Genomic DNA, 19,225 nt, shown 5'->3' with positions numbered 1-19,225 from the left:
ACAACCAGACAAATTACAGACAGATAAAATAATTTCTTCCCTTTTTATTCCTTAAAATTTTCTAAAATTATTTCATAAAAAATTAGAATTAAAAACTAATGCTAAAATTTTTTTCAGGTATATATACAGCTTCTCTGGCAATTCTCGGTAGATTTTGGATAAACATTTCATACAATATCGGTCTCCAATATGCGGCTGAAGTATAACCAACTGTGGTTAGAGCTCAGGGTGTAGCTTTGATACATATAATGGGATACGTTGCTAGTATCCTCGCACCCTTCGTAGTCTATCTCAATGTTGTGTCCTCGTTCCTACCTCTTCTTGTGCTGGGCACACTCGGAATTATGGGCGGTCTTCTGACTCTCTTTTTGCCGGAAACATTGAATAAGGATCTTCCGCAGACGCTGCAGGACGGCGAGGATTTTGGAAAAGATCAGAAGATGTGGGATGTACCTTGTATCGGAAGGTAAAATCACATAAAGGAACTTTCAGTCTCCTTTTTTCAAAGATATTCACAGATCTTCAAGCTCCAAGTTCAAGATTCTCAAGCATTCTATTAGATCTACATCTTCGTATGCTTTCGTATTACTTTCTTCTTAAAATCTGTTAAATCTCTCAAAAGAAAACTGGACTATCTTCTTTCTTCAAATGCTTTTTAAATCTTTTGAACAGAAGAGAAGGATCGAGTTGGGAAGTTATTCAAATCTTTAAGCGATTGGATTCAATATTTTTAAACGCAATGTTTTGACAGGAAACGCGAGGACGAGGAGACACCACCGGTCGCCATGTTCCGATCATTTTCTAGATGCAGTGCGAGGAATTCGATGAGAGCGTCGCTTCGCGGTGAACCTTCAAGGAGTAGCATGCTACGGAGATCGAGTATAAAATCGAGGAAAAGCGAAAACTCGATCACAGAGGTCGAAAGGCTGTAGCGAAACGTTCACCACGAAGTACAATATTTGTCGCGTTGATCTCGAGCAAAGAATCTTTAGTCTTCCAAAAACGTGCAATACATGTATTAGAGTAAGACAAGTTACTGAATCCAGTAATCTTAAATTCCACCGTCATTAATATTCATTATCACAAAACGGCGGATTTTTATGCAATTATGGGTGATTCGAAGATACGAAAATTTATAGAATGCGTATGACGCAAAATTTTGTAAAATATCCAAATGTACAGCACTATCGATGATATTTAATGGATAGAAACATACTTTTGCCCAAGTCCTTTCGATTGTATCAAATCTTTCAATTGTATTATTGTATCCACGAAAATATGCATTTGCATAAAGATCTGCAATGCAATTATCATCGCAATTTTTCATCAACAATGATTGATTAAAAATTCAATCATTAGGCGAGCGAATAAAAATTAGAGTAAGAACGTAGGTTAAAATAATTGTCGTAAATTGTCGTGGGTAGTTAATGTTAAAAATTAGTACTTTCCTTTGTTATAAAAGTTCCTGAAATTGTTCGTACAAAAGCTCCATCTTATAGAATATAGTGCAATAATCGTTATACTAGTAAAATAATAACATCATAAATATACAAAATATATTAACGAGATGAAAATAATATGGACAATGTGGTGTATGGCCACGAGTTTTGTACATATGTACGTGTAAGTATTTGTAGATCGATTAGCAATCGCAGAGACCTCGTGCGCATGTCACGCGACGAGATAGCGCGATTATTTTTATTATGATGTAAATCGTTCTTAGATGTTTTGTAATAAAACTTGCCAGTAAAACCTTCCCTGGATTCTGCTAATAGTTCTTCACCACTTGTTCCTTAGTCGATTGAATTAACGATACAAATAAGTATGAGATTATCTTAGGAAATCTCATTAATATTTTTGTCGACATCTGCGACGTAAAAGCGGGGTAATAATATTTTGAAGTTTTGACGACGCGTTGCTTACTATAGATATTGTTTGTACAGGATTCATCAATTTTTAGAGAGCCTAGTCTCGCCGAGATGGACATAATCCTCTTTAAAGCTAAACGTTTTAACACGTAATCCCACTAGCAAGCCATTGCAAAAATGATATTTCGATTAATGATGGAAAATCGCTTTTGAAGACAGAAAAATCTTCTTCGAAGGAAAAATTTGACCTAAATCTTTCGAATAAAATTAACGTAAAATCTGTGTTACGCCGCGAGGCTTACCACAGGCTGTATTTTCTAACCGTCGCTCGCGGCCCTACAGTGTCGCAGGCAGACCGCCCTATCTGCCCGTCGGATCATATACAATGTATCGACGAGAGCATAGTTGTTGCCAAGCAGCGAGCTCTAGAAACGTCGATTTTTGACCGTTACGTTTTTCACGCAAGAAGAGGCATACGTGATCATAGGCGCGAGCGGTGGCGTGACCCGAGCATAGTGGGGGTCATCTTCCAAATGAGACAAAGGAATAATCGAAGGGGATCAGTTCCTTCTGACGAGTCAAACGTGACACTTCGACAAATCTGACGAGCAAACGAATTTATCTAGAGATATCGTAAAGTCGAGTCAAATTTCTGTAACATATTCATCATATTATTGTAAAATATATCATTCTATGTTAACCTGTTAATACAGTGTTACATTCATTAAACCACCTCTGTTGTCTTAACCGAAACAGGGGAACGACTATTTCGCGGCGTCGATTAACATAGTCGTCGCGAGAATTTACGCCTCTTGCTGACGCGTCCTCGCGACCGCATCTCTCCGCGAACGGTCGTACCAACTGTAACAAAGCATTTATTGACAAATTTAATATCTTTCTCCATAATCTCCATAAATCTGCAATACCCTTCCTTTGTATTTGTGTGCGTTATTGAATTGAATAAGACACCGATATAACAAGTTATAAATCACAGTTTATTCCAACAACGTCTCTCCGCGAACGGTCGTAACAATCTGTATATAAAATCGATAATTTCAGCATTCAACATGCTGTATATTATAATGCCAAGTTCACGTTATGTTCATAAAGAGTACAGAGATAATCTTCCAAGAAATTTCTCCCTAGAAGTGCTTGAAATCTCTTCTTGGAGAATCTTAGAAATGCGCGAAGAATATTCCAATTTCAGAGTGTTTCGAGAAATATCGTCGAGCTACAAATACCTGGAATTCGAATCGCAGTGAGTATTCGACGTATGCGTGGGAGTCGTTCGTGCTGTTACAGTGGAGAAATATGTTTTTGTTTTTACGGAGGTACAATTCAAGACTAATTGTAGATGTAACGCAATTTAAAGCTATAATAAGCGTGGAAAAACCATTCGCGATCGGCCAATTACTTTTTCCACTGTCAATTTATTAATTACGATTGCTTCTGAAAGTTTTCTTACGCGTAACTGCTAAACGAGAATTTTCCCATAGATCCCAGAAATTTCGTACACTTACTTTGCCATACCAGCTACCACAAGCAACCAAGAAAATATCGATGTCTTAATTTTCGCAACTTTCAGACATTCTTGAAATTTAGATAAATACAAATACAAATGCAAAACAATGCCGTTATAGATAAATACAAAAATTTCGAAGTTTTCCGCTTCTCAGAGAAATTTTGCTTGCATGTGTACGCAGTGCTCAGAAACTCGGCAGATTTAAGCCTAAAAGGATTAAAATTCGATGAAAAGATTACGAGATAATAAACTTCAAAGTCGATTACCACGGAAGTTTACATCGTGTGAAAGATTAAAAGGAATATTCTGACGAGCAGCTCTTAATAGTTTCAGCGTCTAATCCTCCAAAAACGTGACATTAATTGTTCGTGCCAAAGAGGCAGCTACGAATTGCAAAATATCGCGAGAATTCGATCTCGACGGGCGTAGAAAAGGCAGGGGCGGGAAAACAAAAGAGGATAACGTCTCAGATTTAAAAATGCGCTTGTCACATGATTTTTAAAACTTGTTTTTTTCGGTATCTAAAGCACACTTACAAACACGATTTTTTTTTTAATTCAGTGAGCCGCGGAGAGCTGAATACGACTTTCGTATGGAAAGTCACGAAGGTACGATACGTTATATTTTTGCGAACTACTTACTTCATCTAGTCGGTTTTTTTCTTCTTTTTTCTTGAAGGAACGCATGGTTCTATATCGCTCTCTTTCTCTTCTTCTTCTTCAATGTAATTTTCACGTAGGAGACTTATCCGCCTCAAGTACGTATTATAATCTTTTATTGTAGACCATCGACGAAATGATTCTTCTCGATACCGTTTAGTAGCATCGTTATGGAAAATTCTTCTCTCTTCTCATTTTAATTCCCTTAACAGTCAATGGAATCCGATGCTATGCGCACAGCTACGTACGTGCAGTGCTATATCATCTCTACTCCATAAATATCGTTCACTGCCCCAATGTTAAGGTTCAACATACGAGAGTTCGCGACCTTTATCGTAGTTTCTGTCGCTAATTAATATTAACGTGATGCAATCTGAAGCGACGAGTAATGAATATGCCCCTCTAGCGTGACGAGTTATCAATCATACATGTTACGAGACGATTGTACCATTATTCGGTGCCAACTAGTAAGGTTGCGGAGAAGCATGTTATCGACGACAGACGAGATTAATCTTACTGATTGCAGTCTTGACACAGACACGCACATATGTAAATGGGACACTTGTAAAGTTTCTATCACGATCGTTGTATTCTTTTTTTGCTTACGTAAAATGTGAAAGGCATTGTGACTCGTTTGCGATCATTGATAGTTTGTTTGGTGAGTGTGCTGTTATGAGTGGGATTAGTAGATGAAAAGATGATTTAACGTGGCGATTTTTATGATTGTAAATATTGACATCTTTTGACGCCGATTTGTATGTTTTTTTTAATATTAATATAGAGTGGAATAGATACACCATTGGGGATTAAATGTTTTTAATCTTTCGTTTCTAAGCTTTAATTAATTACGTTTCAGAGTTACTCGAATGAACTATATCTTAAAGAATAAAATTCGAGTTTGATTATGCGTTCGTAAAAATTGGATTAAATTTGAGTTATTGCCACTTGAAGACACTTCGTTACAATAATCATTGTAAATAAAATTAGGAAGTTAAGTAAAACTAGGAACATTATATTTGTCTACGATTTTTTACATTTCTGCGAGACGCACATGTTTCATTGCTAACGAAATAATTAAGTTTATTATAAAATATGAAGGTAAATACGCTTCGTATTAGCAAGTTAATTTTCGAAAGCTAAATGTAGATATTATTATTTGAATGTCATAAATACCCGATACAACAAGTACATACATGAAGTGACACACACTTGTGTATTCATGAGTTTTTAATTGCCTTCTACGAGTTTACGAATTATAAAATTTTATAATTACAAATTACACACTCGAATGATAGATTATTTAAATATTTAAATACGTGTAATAAAATTTCGATTTATTCGATAAATATTATGTTCAGATAAACTCTCCGTTTTGTCTACTTTTCATATCTTTTGGAATCTTGTTAAAAAATAATGAAAAATGGGGTTCGTTATAAATTCATGATTTAGTTAACGATGTTCAAGGACGTTTAATCTGAAGGATCAGAAGGAAAATCACGATCGTTACGAGACAACGTGAGAAAATTTAATGCCGCAGATTGTCTGAAATCAGCCATAATCGCATTGTTACTTACTGAGCGATTCTTAGATCCTTTAGTTCTGTTTGTTTTGCCGACGAAACACGTATAACATAATCTGTTACCGATACTAGGTGATAAATGAACAATAGGGAAGTGAAACTGGTAAATTCCATGAAGGAATACATTATCAGTTTGGAAAAGATAGATGATCAAGATAGATCACGATCACTATGTATTAGTATGGCAAAATGAAGACTGAAATATTTGTACAATATTACAGTAAATAATTAATAACAGATTTCGTGTTAATAAAATGATAAAAAATATTAAATTTAGGTTTAATATTTTAAGCATTTAAAAAAGATGGAACAGAAAACTGTGATAGGCTTTGATCTTTGAGTATTAGATGGTACGATAAGTATCGTTTTCGAAAAAAGAGTATTAATAAATGTAAAGCATTTTAAAAATGAAAATTTTCCATTAGCGAATTTCTCGTCTCTTCTAGTCAGAAATTAAAATTGAATGAACTGTTTTTGGGTAATATTATGGAATTCTCTTTAGTTACGTGTTTATAATACATAACAGAAATGTATCTATTATTCAAGATCCATCGTTCTACTGTTATGGAAACCAGAAGCGAACACAGATTTCCCTCAATCCGACCTCTACACAGTCAGTGAAAGCATTTTCATACAACAAAGTAAAGATAAAAAATTTTCCTTCGACGACGCAATGCGATTCCAGTCACGTTGCTTAATGATCTATCAAGGTAGACAGGATTCTTGAGGAATCAATGTAATTACGTGACTACGATCATAATTTTTCTAAGGTCTCTGTACCCATAAACAATATTGTGATCCCGTTTGTTATTTAATATAATTACTTATATCTAGTTATATTTAGTTATTAAATATTAGCATGATTTACTATATGTAATTCAGTAAATCGGTACAAGATCTAAAGAAAATATTTCTTACGTATGATTTTGACGAACTTTGTGTAAAAATCTATAAAACTAGAAGTTGCTTAGTTTATATACAGATAAAGAAAAGCATCGTTTATATCGTCGAGATATCACATTTATATCATTTTAAAAATAAAAATTCTTCATCAAAGCGAAGAACATTTTCATAAAAAATTACGAACAGAATATCTCGATTCTACAATCTACTGTAAACAAGATAAGTATCGATAATGAATAAATCTTGACATTGAATTTTATTCAAAAAGTTTTATTCAAAAGTGATATCAAATAATCCGTAATGACATTTATTACTCCAATCATATCAGTCAACTACTACCTACCGCGTAATACGCGATCGATTTTCAAACGCACCCTCCCCGCCCCCCCCCACCCAAATAGAGTTTCCAGTGTAATTCTGTTATTCTTGAATCTTCGGCTTGTTTTTCATTTTTTAGCTCACTTTAAAATTTCTTCTGGCTTCAATTGTGCCACGATTTAAAGTTTTCCGTGTATACGTTTAGGACGTTACTGCGTGCGGAAATAGTACAGAAGGCCTCTAATTATACCGTCTACAATATTATTTATAGACTTTGAACCATATAGTACGTAAGTATGTAATTGTATATCTGTCGTGGTTCATTTTATCCTTCTCTGTTGCGTGAACCAGCGGTTAGGAGCGACACTAAATCAAGTGGGAATGAAACTCGTTGAAACAACGCTAGACATGGTAACGGATCCATGACTGTGCTTCTGTTATTATCAACGCCAGTAACGGTTAAACCTATTGCATGTGTGTAAGTTGGAAGTTACGTACATAACTTATGCACACCCTTTGTGTGTTTCGGGATCCCATATTTCTTTTAACTTGAATTTTATGAAACTTTTTGTTCGATAATTGATGTGCCATATTACATCCGTCACATTCAATGTTATATGGTGTAATTTCTTCAGTTGTGGTGTTATGTAAGTTACGAGGTCATTCCTGTTTTTGGACATGTGTTTGGAATGTAGTGTGTATCTTTCTCTTCGTATGTACATAGTGAGTAGAGACTGTCTGTCTTTCGCTAGAAGAATATTCTGCATATAGTTATTTACTGTTCTTGATATTTGATTTTGGAAATTTAATTTTCGCTTTGCTTGTATCTTCGAGCGTAAGGTGAGATTTGTACAGACATATCTAGTAATTTGTTAATCGTACTGTTCGAAATTATTGTGTGTGTGAATATTTCGGTGAATATAAACTACGAAAACCTGTCCTTGATTTTTTATGGTAACAAAGCAGTCTTTTCAGAAGAAACAATATTCATAAATCAGTCCCTTCGCAAAAAGCTAATTCTACGAATCTTGTTAGAAGAAACCGGTTGACGAAACTACGTGTCCCTTCAGAAGAGGTCTAATTTATAGAGGTAGCTTGCAAGAAAAAACCAATCTCACAAAAAGCTTGAGCATTCTTAATTAATCCTCTTTAGAATTCAATTACATTTATGCCTTTTGTAAATATTAATTCTAAAATAACGATGCTAACATTTCTAACCTACAGAGTATCAACAAATAACATAACGCAATTCCCCATTTCAATTAAATATGAAAAATATACTAGAGTCGATCCAAGATCAAACCCGGTAAAACAAACGACAAATTTACCTGAAAAATCCACTGAATTCGTTTCAATACATTCGTTATTTAAATTGCAAAAATCAGTTGTGTTTCAACGTCAATTTTTAACACCGTCCATATATCGCAATTTTAGTACGCGACAAGACGACAATACAGTTCATTTCAACACCATTGAAAAGTATGGCTGGCTTCGGACAACCGGTTTCCGGCGTGGCGCCACTATGCTTTGGAGAAACAAGGAAATACATATGTATGCACCTTGCTTTTTGTGAGACAGAAGAACTCTGTGTCTCTGTTCTACCAACGTCGCTGTTGCGACGATTTGCCGCAAACCTAAATGGAGTTCGATCAATGGCAACGCGAGCACGTGGTCCTCGATGTTCGCGATCGGAAAATCGAGTTTTCCAAACTATTTCTAGTTTCGCCGGTTCCACTGTCAATCAACGTTTCTTCCTTTGGTTCCGTTTCTCTTCGATTCTCTCCTTTTTTATTGGCAAACACGTGTCACCGAGTATCGTGTTCGTCTTCGCTAAGCAAGCTTCTATATCAGCGATACGCGAGCCGGTTTCCCCTTCATATTTGTACAAGACTTCGTGAACATCGGACGTTTTTCTCCTCTCTTTTCGAATAAGAAAATCCTATCGTTGTTTAACTAACAATTGCATTTCTTTAAATGGAAATGTGGTCGTGTCTCCTTTATATTTTCAATTAGCCAGGGAATTTAGGTTTATTGCCGTGGAAACTTGATCGGTCGTTTACGTAAGGATCTGCGACTCTGCTTCATTTTCGAGGAAAATTTCATCGAATACAATCGTTTCACTCAATGATTGGATCAGTCGAAAGGGAGATTCCGTGACTGCCTGTATAAATATTGATCATAGTGTCTCTTGAAGGGAAGCTGTACCAATCTTGTTGATTTAACTACTGATCCTACTTTATCCTCGAGAAAAATTACTTACTTTGATTGTTTGACCATTAATTTTAGCGTTTCTTCGAGGGAAACAGTGTTGATTGCTCGAGTCTGCTTCTTTCTCAAGGTAAATTGTATTTACTATTTACTCGATCAGCTATTTTATTTTCTTTTCCCGGAGAAACCTTGTTTCTCGCCTGTTTGACCATCCGCGCTATTTCTTCTTTGAGATAAACTGCAGCGATTATTCGTGTAATCAACAAATCTACTTTTTCTTTCTTTACGAAGGAAATCGTATGTTTAACGAAATCTCGCTTGTTTAGTCATTGATTCCGCTAACTTTTTCAAATAAATCGTCAATCATTCGCTCGATTGCCAATTCTAATTTTGCTTCGAAGCAAACTGCGTTGATTATTCGTATAACCTTTTTAATAGAAACTGTTTTTCGCCTATTTTATCGCCAATTTCCTTTTCAAAATAACATGTATTAATTATGCGTTTAATCGCAGATTTTATTTTATTTTATTTCTATTTCTATTTCGTTTTATCATCGATTTTCCGCCGTCTTCAAAGAAACCCACGTGAATTACTTTAATTGCTTTTTCAAACTAATTTTATTTCTTTACTTTTAAATTAATAAGCAGCAACGAAAATGCTACAATAACGGAAAAATTATTCGGTTATCTCCACAAAGAACACGAAGGTATCGAACTTAGTGTATTGAGACATTTTGTTCGTTGGAAGTTAGTCGACGACATTTGGAACGGAAAGATACATTTGACATGATTTAGTGTGACGTTGAGAGAGAAAAATGGTTTGATCGAGGGTGCCCTTAATTACTAATTTCATAACTTGCTGTTAATCGATCTGACAGTGATATTAGTGGATGTGGTTGGTAGTGCCTGATTAATCGTGATCGATATTTTGAACAAAGAGCAACGAGAAACGATCAGTTTGGAGTTTCACTTTGACGTCGTGAGACTATCGTTAATTAGACATAGAAGGATCGTTTGGTGACAGATAAGGGTTTCAACTTCTGTATTCATTTTCTTCTATAGACTGAATTTAATTTTTCGCTTTGATAATCGTTTATAAAAGAGAAGCGATAATTATTAGTTCTACCTAAGAATGTTACTAATAAATTAGGAAAAAGAAATTTTGATTGGATTCTTGATAATGAGTGAAAATTAATTTAAAAGATTGTATTTGGAATTTTGAGAATCGATCGAGTCCTCAGTTTCAGTGCAATGTAACGTTATCAGTCGCGTGAGTTTGGCTCATATGTGATTTATGTGCAAGCTAAATGTTTCCAACAAATTGTAGCATATTGATTTCTCAAAGTCCTGTATCAAATGTCTTGTAATTATAAGCAATTGTTTCGTTTGGACGATCAAGGGTAATATACTCTATTTTTGATTTTAAAAATGCCGCCATTTGTGTAGACGTACACACGCAAGTATTTATTATGTAGACACGATGGCTCGTAGACACGAACGTTTCTCGTTGTCGTATTTTCCAAACAGGTCAGTTATTTAGAGCACTCGACCACTTTCTCGCTCCTGACAATGACATTAGTCATTCTAATCGATGTCTCGAAATCGATGGTTTTTCTGTCAGCTGTTTCGTTTCCGTGTTTATTCTATATGATAATATTGTTTCACGTATTCGCTTAAATTTAATTGGCAAATGATTAATTTCCCTGAATCCCATTTCCCAAAAATGAACAATTTGATATAAAAATTTTGCGAAAGATCGATATATTATTTTACTTTTAACTTGGAAATCGTTCTTTTAATTTTTCAATATCTAATTAACCACCTCAGTCCCTAAGACCGTCTGTTTTAACGAATGGTAAATAATCAAATAATTGCGTTGATACATCAGAAGTACCATCTTCTTATATCCCTGATATTAGTGTTAAAACAGGTTTGAAAAACCTTCAATTATTTCATTTATTCTTAGCCTTCGATGGCTTAAAATTTTCTCGGTTATTTTCCAATAGAGTTCAATATATTGATCGAAAACTTAGTTTAGTTAAGCACTGTAACCGGAAGTCATCCTTAAGTCGCCGGGTAAGAGGATTACGAGTAATAAACAAACAATATTAATCAGAAAATTATTCCATTCAATTTTTCTCCTGCATTTAATTAAATATGACAGAGTCAACAAACTTTCCTTCGGTTCTTCTATCTCATTTGCAAATCTATAATATCGATATTCAAACGATAACTCGAACACCATTAACCAGCACTCGAGGCTATTTCTTTCGTCGAAACTTTCCTCAGACATGTAGATATCACGTTGACATCGCCGCGTATACCGAATCAGCCCTTTTTAAAGATGATCTCGCGAGCGTGGTTCGTATGTAATTCAATTTGAACGAGTCGCGTGTCACGATTCACTTGACTCCCGGCACAGTAATTGGCCGGCACTCGAGCAAACACTTACACTTAATTTAACGTTTAACCGAATCGAAAACAAAGCGAACAGTTGCCGGACTTCGCTCGTTCTTTCAGTTCATTTCCGAACGTCTTTCGATCAGCATATCGGGTCTCCTCTTTCATCTCCGTTGCCTTTCAAAATCTAAAATCATAATTGAGACTTTGCTGCTCGAACTATGGAAGGGGAAAACGTGAATGACGGGTAAGATTGTTCCTGCGTTCTGTCAGAAAATAATTTCCTGTTTGTGGGAGAGGAAAGGAGCATTGTAATTGGAATCACAGAATGTGAAACATCAAAGGAACTGCCGAATGACATTTATTTCAAAGACTAGAAGACTGAAAACTTTGTTATACGACTTTTATACTGCTACGCCTGGAAATCAAGGATGGATTCTGTTTCAGCGAAATGAAGGACGAGAAGAGTAACTCTATATTGCCCACTGAAGAGACTCGATTGAGACCAAGATTGGAAAGTTTCGATGATGTTCTGCCGTATGTCGGTGACTACGGGAGATATCAATGGCTGTTGTTATTGTCGTTACTACCTTATGGCGCGACGTACGCGTTTCTGTATTTCTCGCAATTTTTCATTACGATTATTCCCACGGAACACTGGTGCAGGATAGACGAATTAGTAAACTCGAATTTCACCGAAGAAGAGAGGTAAGTATGTATAATGAAGGAAAGAAAGAAAAGGAGATATACGTAGCAACGAAAGCTCCTTTAAACTTTGAACGATATTTTTGATTGTTCGTAGAAAGTGACTTTAAAATATTGTGAAAAATATGCGAGATATCGCGATTTCTGGAATTTCTCGAATTTTCGAACATTTCGAAAATTATTAGAAAATATTGTAGAAAAATTTCACGATAAGATACAAGATATTTTTGGATTACTCTGTCTGGACTTTGGTTCTTATTTTAATAATTAAAATGATCAGTCATCTATCGTATGGGGTGTTTAGGATTAAGATAGCGATTCCAGTGACGAACGTTTATCCTTATTACGAACAATGTCAACGGAAGGACGTAAACTTCACAGAGCTGTTGAAGAGCGATAAGAGCCTGAGCTCATCGGGCTTCCAAACAAACAAAACGATAAAATGTACTCAATGAGAGTATAATTTTACGCAGATTCCATATCCTAGTATAGGAACTGAGGTGAAGTATTCACATCGTTGTCTGAATCGCATGCTTCGAAATTCTTACACTTCTGCTGCGTTCTTTGGGTCATTTCCGATCTACTCTAACCTTGTTATAGTAAATTTCTTAAGTTTAAAGAAAGTATAAGACGATAATTGTTAGTACGGATAATTCCTCGTTCCGATTTTACGCGAACGTTTTTTTCAGAGCATAAAGAACTCTTTCATTCATCGAACTGCGAGCAGAATCGAGATATAAAAATTCGAAGACCGCAGCAGGATTAAAATTATATTCTGAAAAATATGAATCTGGTTTTTCGCTGACTAACTCTTAACCTTGGTGATTAGCTAGATTGGGTATGCGACCGAGAATACCTCGTATCAACGGCGCAGGCCATCTTCTTCTGCGGATCCATCATCGGTGGTTTCCTAGTCGGTTGGATCGCCGATCACAAGGGTCGTATCCCAGCTTTAATGTTCTGCAATGGTATCGCCCTTTTTGCCTCCATTTTCACTGCCAGCGCAAATAGTTTTTGGTCATTCGCCGTCTGTAGGTTTCTCACTGGACTGGCGTTCGATAACTGTATCAACATTCCTCTGATTATCGGTAAGCCTTCTACGAAGTAGAAAGTGCGAGAGGTTCGACCGATAAGCCAATGTTTCAGTCACGCGAGAGATAACGTTAGTATGAAGTCAATGTTTCTATTACGTGAAAGATGATGTTGCGTGAGAAATTTTTGATGAATTGTTCCTCGAAGATAATTTTGACGTTGCTGTACTCGATTGAACTATACGGTTCGAGAGTTCTTTATTCAAGAGCTTTTGCCACCACCAGAGATGAATATATTGATTTTGTTATTGTTAAAGATCGTTTCATCGATTTTCATGTCGTCGAGGATAGTTATATCTTGATATTCTTAAATCGAGTTATACAAGGTGGTTGGTAACTGGTGGTACAAGCGGAAAGAAGTCGAAAATATAGAATACAAATTTTTTTTTTAATTCTTCCATCGAGACAACGATCTACAGTGAGATCCGTTATAACGAGACGCGATAAAGTGCACGCGTATCGAGCGAAAATTCAAAGTCGATTTTCTCGAAAACAAAGCCTCGAACGAAAAATTTTTATTCTATATTTTCGACTTCTTTTTTCGCGTAGAATCACCCCCTTTCCGCTTGTACCACCAGTTACCAACCACTCTGTATATTCGTTCGAAATGAAAATTATCACAAAATTTTCAACACGTAATTCGTTTAAATACGTTAGAAGCAAAACACGTGCATTATGTAGCGCTTTTTGTTATACGGACCAGCTCAAACTCGGAACATTCACGTTTGCAGAGTAAACGGATTAATTTAAAATCGGAATTATATTTATAATCTTACAATTATCCTACAATTATGTTGATGGTATCGTTCATTCGGCTCGTCATCAATTGCTCCATATTAATAATAACCGGTTTCACTCGATAAATCTTCCATGTTCTATTACTGCAACATAAAGAATAATCGTCGTTAAGTATCTTGATATAATAATCAGTTATTCCGAGAGTCATCGACGATCAATTATCCCGCAGTGCTCGAATATATGGCTGTTTCGAAACGAACGTTGGTCGTGAATATCGCCTTTGGCGTATACTTCGCAGTGGCCAGTACAATTTTACCATGGATAGCCTATTATATCGCGAACTGGAGATATTTTACTTACGTTACTGCCATACCGCTGTTATCTGTCGCTATCACACCGTGGATTCTTCCCGAGAGCGCCCGGTAAGTAAACTCCTAATTGTTCGATTATTCGAATTCTCAACTTGCGCTTTGAGATTTATGCAAATTTACTTATCGATCCATATCACTCGTATTTTCTCTGTTCAAGCTGGTACGTTTCCAACGGGATGATGGACAAGGTTGTTGAGAAACTACGGAGAATAGCTAGGATCAATCGTAGAAATCCAGACTCGCGTATTTACGATATATTAGTCGTAAGTTCGATCAAATAGAATTCTAGAAAGCTTACGCGAAATCATACGGTACAGTACTTGAATCTGTGCTGACAGATATATTTGATTCACATCGAAAACACACAGACTCGCGAATGTATTTTAACATGCATAGACAGGTTTTAAAAATGAAACGCGATGAAAAATGAAATATGAAATGAAACTTGACTGTCGCGATTCCATTGTGGTATTATATCGATCTCGTACAAAATTTGAAGTCAATCTGGGAAATTATATAGAAATTATAAAATATTTACAATTTACAAGTACAATCGGGGATAAAAATAAGCTGCTATAGTTAATGGAAATAGATGTGAAGAAAGTATAATCAAATTAGTATCAGCCTCATATACTTGAGTTTTATTTATTATATTTCCTTCTAATAATATGCAGATAGTTCAGCAAATGATTGAAATGAATTTTTACATTTTCTCCACTAATCCACTTAGTTTTGTTCCCGACTGTATTTCGGATCAGAAAAGTATTTAATCAACCAACCACCCATTATATTAATAAATCTCGATATCAAAAGCCATGCCGACTAATAACAGAGTGCCACTGTTCGTGCTATCTATTAATGACGAATAAAATGAAAATAAAATTTCTTTTCAGTGTGTTATGAATTTTGAACTGTGTAAGGGCTAAAGGCACGACTCGTATTATATCTTTCGTTAATTATTCTCGAAATAAATTCTTGCAGAGTAACATGGAGGCACCGGACAAAATTCAAGAATCAGCGACGCTGCTCGATCTGTTCAGAACGCCACGGTTGGCGAGAAACACTATTCTTCTAGTTGCATTCTGGCAAGTATAAGATACGAGTTCATGTTGCGAGAAAACCTTCATAAATAACCGATACAATCTTGTAGGTGTTTCACCCTGATCCCGTTCGACGGTCACGTGTATTCATTAAAACTTATCCAGAGCTCGGTGTTCGTGTCGTTCTCGATCGCCTGTGCCACAGAACTTCCAGCTGGGTTATTACTCGCCCTGTTGCTCGACCGATGGGGTCGTAGACTCTGCGGATTTCTCACGATGGCAATTACCTGTGTACTCAGTATCGCTGAACTTATGCTGCATTCCAGTAAATATATCGATCTGTTTATTAAAGTAAAATTAAAACGATTATAATGCCGTATTATTGAGAAAAATCTGAAATTAAGTTTATGATGAATGTAAAAGAATTTTGGCAACTTCGAAGGTATTAATCTTGGAAAATAATTATTTTGATGGAACTAGAATTTAGGAATTATTAGGAATTAATTTAGTGGCGAAATTGAAAGAGGTGTGCACATTTTAGAAGCAATAATTTTCTATATGTTGGTTTTCTAGAATTTGGAGATTTATAGAAGTTTAAAGTTTGTGTGAAATTTTAATTTGATTTTGATTAAGCTTCGATCGGACTATATTTTTAATTAAACTTACAATCAAGTGTTGTGTATCCAGGATTAATTTTGTATTTTTTAATTTATTCCCCAGTGCTCGCGAAATTAGTAATGTCAATATTGTCGCGATTCTGTCTGAACATGGCAGCCAATGTTGGTCTTCAGTATGCAGCAGAACTTCTGCCCACGCCAGTCAGATCGCAGGGCGTATCTTTCATTCATATTTTCGGAATAGTTGCACACTCTTTGGCGCCATATATCACTGACTCGGTAAATAAATATTTATACTACTATTGTTGTTACAACATTTTTGAAACACCGCTAAGCACATCCACGTTCAACTTCTCTTTAATTTATTCCAAAAGATACAATAAGCGCTATTAGAAATTATGAAAAAGCTCTCATGTAAATTTTCTCATGAAAATGTAAAATAGTTTTTTTCTTACCTTAAAACAAGTTGTTTCCTGAAGAAGTTAAATATTATAAAAATCTGATCAAAATATTTCTCACTTTCTAGAAAGCCCGTTTTGGAAGTTGCAACCAACGCTTTTCTTTAACTGATCTTTAATCAAAAAATTGAAATTTAAAATAAAAAATGATGGAATAACTTAAGATATGAAACTATATTGGTTGAAACTTTCTAATGAAACTTTTTAAATGAGAAATACTTTGACCAGATTTTCATGGTATTTAACCTTTGTTCATATAAATTAATATTTGTTCATTAGGCTGCAATTTGGGAGGGATTTCCAATGCTCATTATCAGCACGGTGTCCTTTTTTGGCGCTGCACTGGTTTTGTTCCTGCCGGAAACTGTCGGCCAGAATCTTCCTCAGACTATCAAGCAAGGCGAAGAATTCGGAAGGGACCAACATTTCTGGTCGTTGCCTTGCTACCATAAGACACACTTCAATGGACATCAACACTATCACTCCTGTGAACGATAATTATCTGATTTTTAATAATAATTCAATTAAAAAACACGAAGGAGGATTCGTGTTTTTTTAGAAGTAACAATATTACAAGCGGATCAGTCTGACGATTTTTGTACGAGAAAAAATCGGAACATATTATTTTTCTATTCTCCTACATTAATTTTTATTTTTATCGTTTACGTTTAAGAATTTGTAAGCCTTAATTCTAAAAAGAGCGAGCAAGTTAATGGAAAAATTTCACTTAACTATTCGCGTTAATTTCTTCGGTTTAACTTTTGGGAAATGCTTCGTTAGCTTCGGGAATATTCCAACGATTCGTTTTACGTACAAAATAAGCATGATAAATATTACATCACGGTAATGAAAACTATTGGCGTAATACCTAAGATAAAGATGCAGAGACATTCTTAGAATTTCTAATGACACCTTTATAGATTTCTCGTTTAATATCGCTATTACATTTGAATCACTTTTACCTAACGGTGTCACATAGTCTCGTTGGAAATTTGTCAAATTCCTTAAAGTGATCACTGAAAATTTTCCTAAATTTCCAAGAATTTATTTATCACGAGGTAAAGAAAATGTGTATTAGAAAGATGAGATCGAAGGTTTACCATTTTTTCAGTTATGGCGAACGCAATATGTAATCAATGAAAATTTTATATTTTCACGTTGAAAGTTTCTTCAGATAATTATTATCCAGATGATGACTAACTCTTACGAATTAATGCGTGTCTGTAGGATAATCCGGTAGACTTGATCCGCTTTTTATATCGAAAGTTGAGCAATCGGTGACGCGTTCTTATACACCGAACCGCGAAAAGCAAAATTTCATATGATCTCACCAATTTCGGATGCCAGTCAAATCAGTCAAATAATAAGTTCGCGTTAATATACACGTTCGATTTTTGAAAAGCTTGTTCAATTTAATAAGAGTTTTGGTAACAGGCTTATGTTTTTAGACCTAATTGGTTGTTTTCATTTACAAGTACCTCGTGTTAAAGTACTCATAAAATGACATTAAAATCAGAAAACTAATAACTGAAAGATTATCATTTTTCCTCTGTGGTAGTTTACATATAACATAATGCAACTAACATGTCACGATTAATGCAAAATAAATAAATTACTAATATAGACATTTTTTTAGTAATTTGTATAATCGTGAAACGAATTGGACTTTCTAAAGGCAAATATTAAAGGAAACATGGAATTGATGCCAAATCTATCACAAATATTATTTATACTACTTATTTGCGCAGTTTGAAGCGAATCAAATTGATGAAGGTTTCTTTGTTACATGTTAATTTACATTTTAAAAGACATAACAGGCACGCTAATTAGTTTGCTTAAGATACTTTCGAGATACCAAGTTAGACGCGTTTCCATGAAATCATATCAATTTTACGATGATATTTTTCTATCAAGCATGCAATTATAACCGTATCGTTGATTAGTGCATACAATTATCCATGTACATTCTTCTTTCCGAGTACCGCGCTTCAATATTGCTAATTTCAAATTCGTACATTAATGTTCGTAAATGCTTGAAAATGCTATATCTGTATCAGCTTCTGTTAAAAGCATTTTATAGTAAAATCTCTATAAATTTGTAATATTTTTTAGACAATTTGAATTCATTATATTATACATCATACATTCTAGTCATTTCTAATTAAGTTACTTTTGCGATGTTTAATTATATTTTATGTATATTCTTATAACTCTCTATGTTACGGCGCGTACGATGGTCCGTGCGCCGTCTGAAACTTATATCTATATACTATATACTGATCTACTACATACTATATACTATAAACTGAATCCTTTGACGTAATCTTAATAGCTTGAAGGAATCTCTAACCCTGTAAGTGTTTTCGGTTTATGGATGGTCCTTAGAACAATGCTTAGGTTTATTGCGCACTCTTACAAATAACGGAGAAAGCGGGTAGTTATTTTTCCAATAAACAATGTCACCCACGAGCCACGTTGGTAGGAGGCTTCCTCGTCCTATCTTCATTCATTAACGTTGGCTATAATCAATGGGCACCCTCACTTTCCTAACGAAAAGTGTGAACAACGAATCCGCGTTCTTCGTTCAGAAAGCACACCCACACTGAGATTTCCTCTCGTGGCGGCACACGAGAACGCAAATCTCACCACTCGAAACCAACTAGTGTCGGACGACGGCAGCGCAGTGGTTAGCGCCATAGAGTACAAACGTTCGGATCCCGGGTTCAAATCCCGGCGCCTCGTACTTTTT

General features: G+C 35.3%; 1 protein-coding gene, 1 long non-coding RNA gene and 1 pseudogene across 2 annotated transcripts; 2 read left to right on the top strand and 1 right to left on the bottom strand.

Moving 5' to 3' along the window:
- Positions 1 to 122: 122 nt before the first annotated feature.
- Positions 123 to 1,756, top strand: LOC117166500 (carcinine transporter-like). Its single transcript, XM_076625097.1, has 2 exons — positions 123 to 466; positions 752 to 1,756. Exons 1-2 carry the CDS (start codon positions 249 to 251, stop codon positions 930 to 932), a joined length of 399 nt encoding a protein of 132 aa, XP_076481212.1. The 5' UTR covers positions 123 to 248; the 3' UTR covers positions 933 to 1,756.
- Positions 1,757 to 7,092: 5,336 nt separating this feature from the next.
- LOC117166493 (carcinine transporter-like) lies at positions 7,093 to 18,445 on the top strand (annotated as a pseudogene).
- LOC143303710 (uncharacterized) lies at positions 13,099 to 16,721 on the bottom strand. The gene is made up of 4 exons (XR_013060273.1): positions 16,474 to 16,721; positions 14,351 to 15,740; positions 14,029 to 14,133; positions 13,099 to 13,223 (listed from the first exon to the last, which is right to left on the bottom strand). It is a non-coding gene; the product is annotated as an uncharacterized LOC143303710 (long non-coding RNA).
- Positions 18,446 to 19,225: the final 780 nt, after the last annotated feature.

Source organism: Bombus vancouverensis, chromosome 2 (assembly GCF_051014615.1).
Source record: "Bombus vancouverensis nearcticus chromosome 2, iyBomVanc1_principal, whole genome shotgun sequence".
NCBI classification, from domain to species: Eukaryota; Metazoa; Arthropoda; class Insecta; order Hymenoptera; family Apidae; genus Bombus; species Bombus vancouverensis.
Note: the sequence above shows the minus strand (reverse complement) of the source record. Positions and strands in the feature narration are given on the sequence as shown.

Bases quoted from the DNA above. Each gene is read 5' to 3' on its own strand.
- LOC117166500 (XM_076625097.1), top strand. From the start codon at position 249: ATGGGATACGTTGCTAGTATCCTCGCACCCTTCGTAGTCTATCTCAAT. The intron at 467-751 runs GTAAAATCACAT...ATGTTTTGACAG, and splicing joins GATGTACCTTGTATCGGAAG to GAAACGCGAGGACGAGGAGA.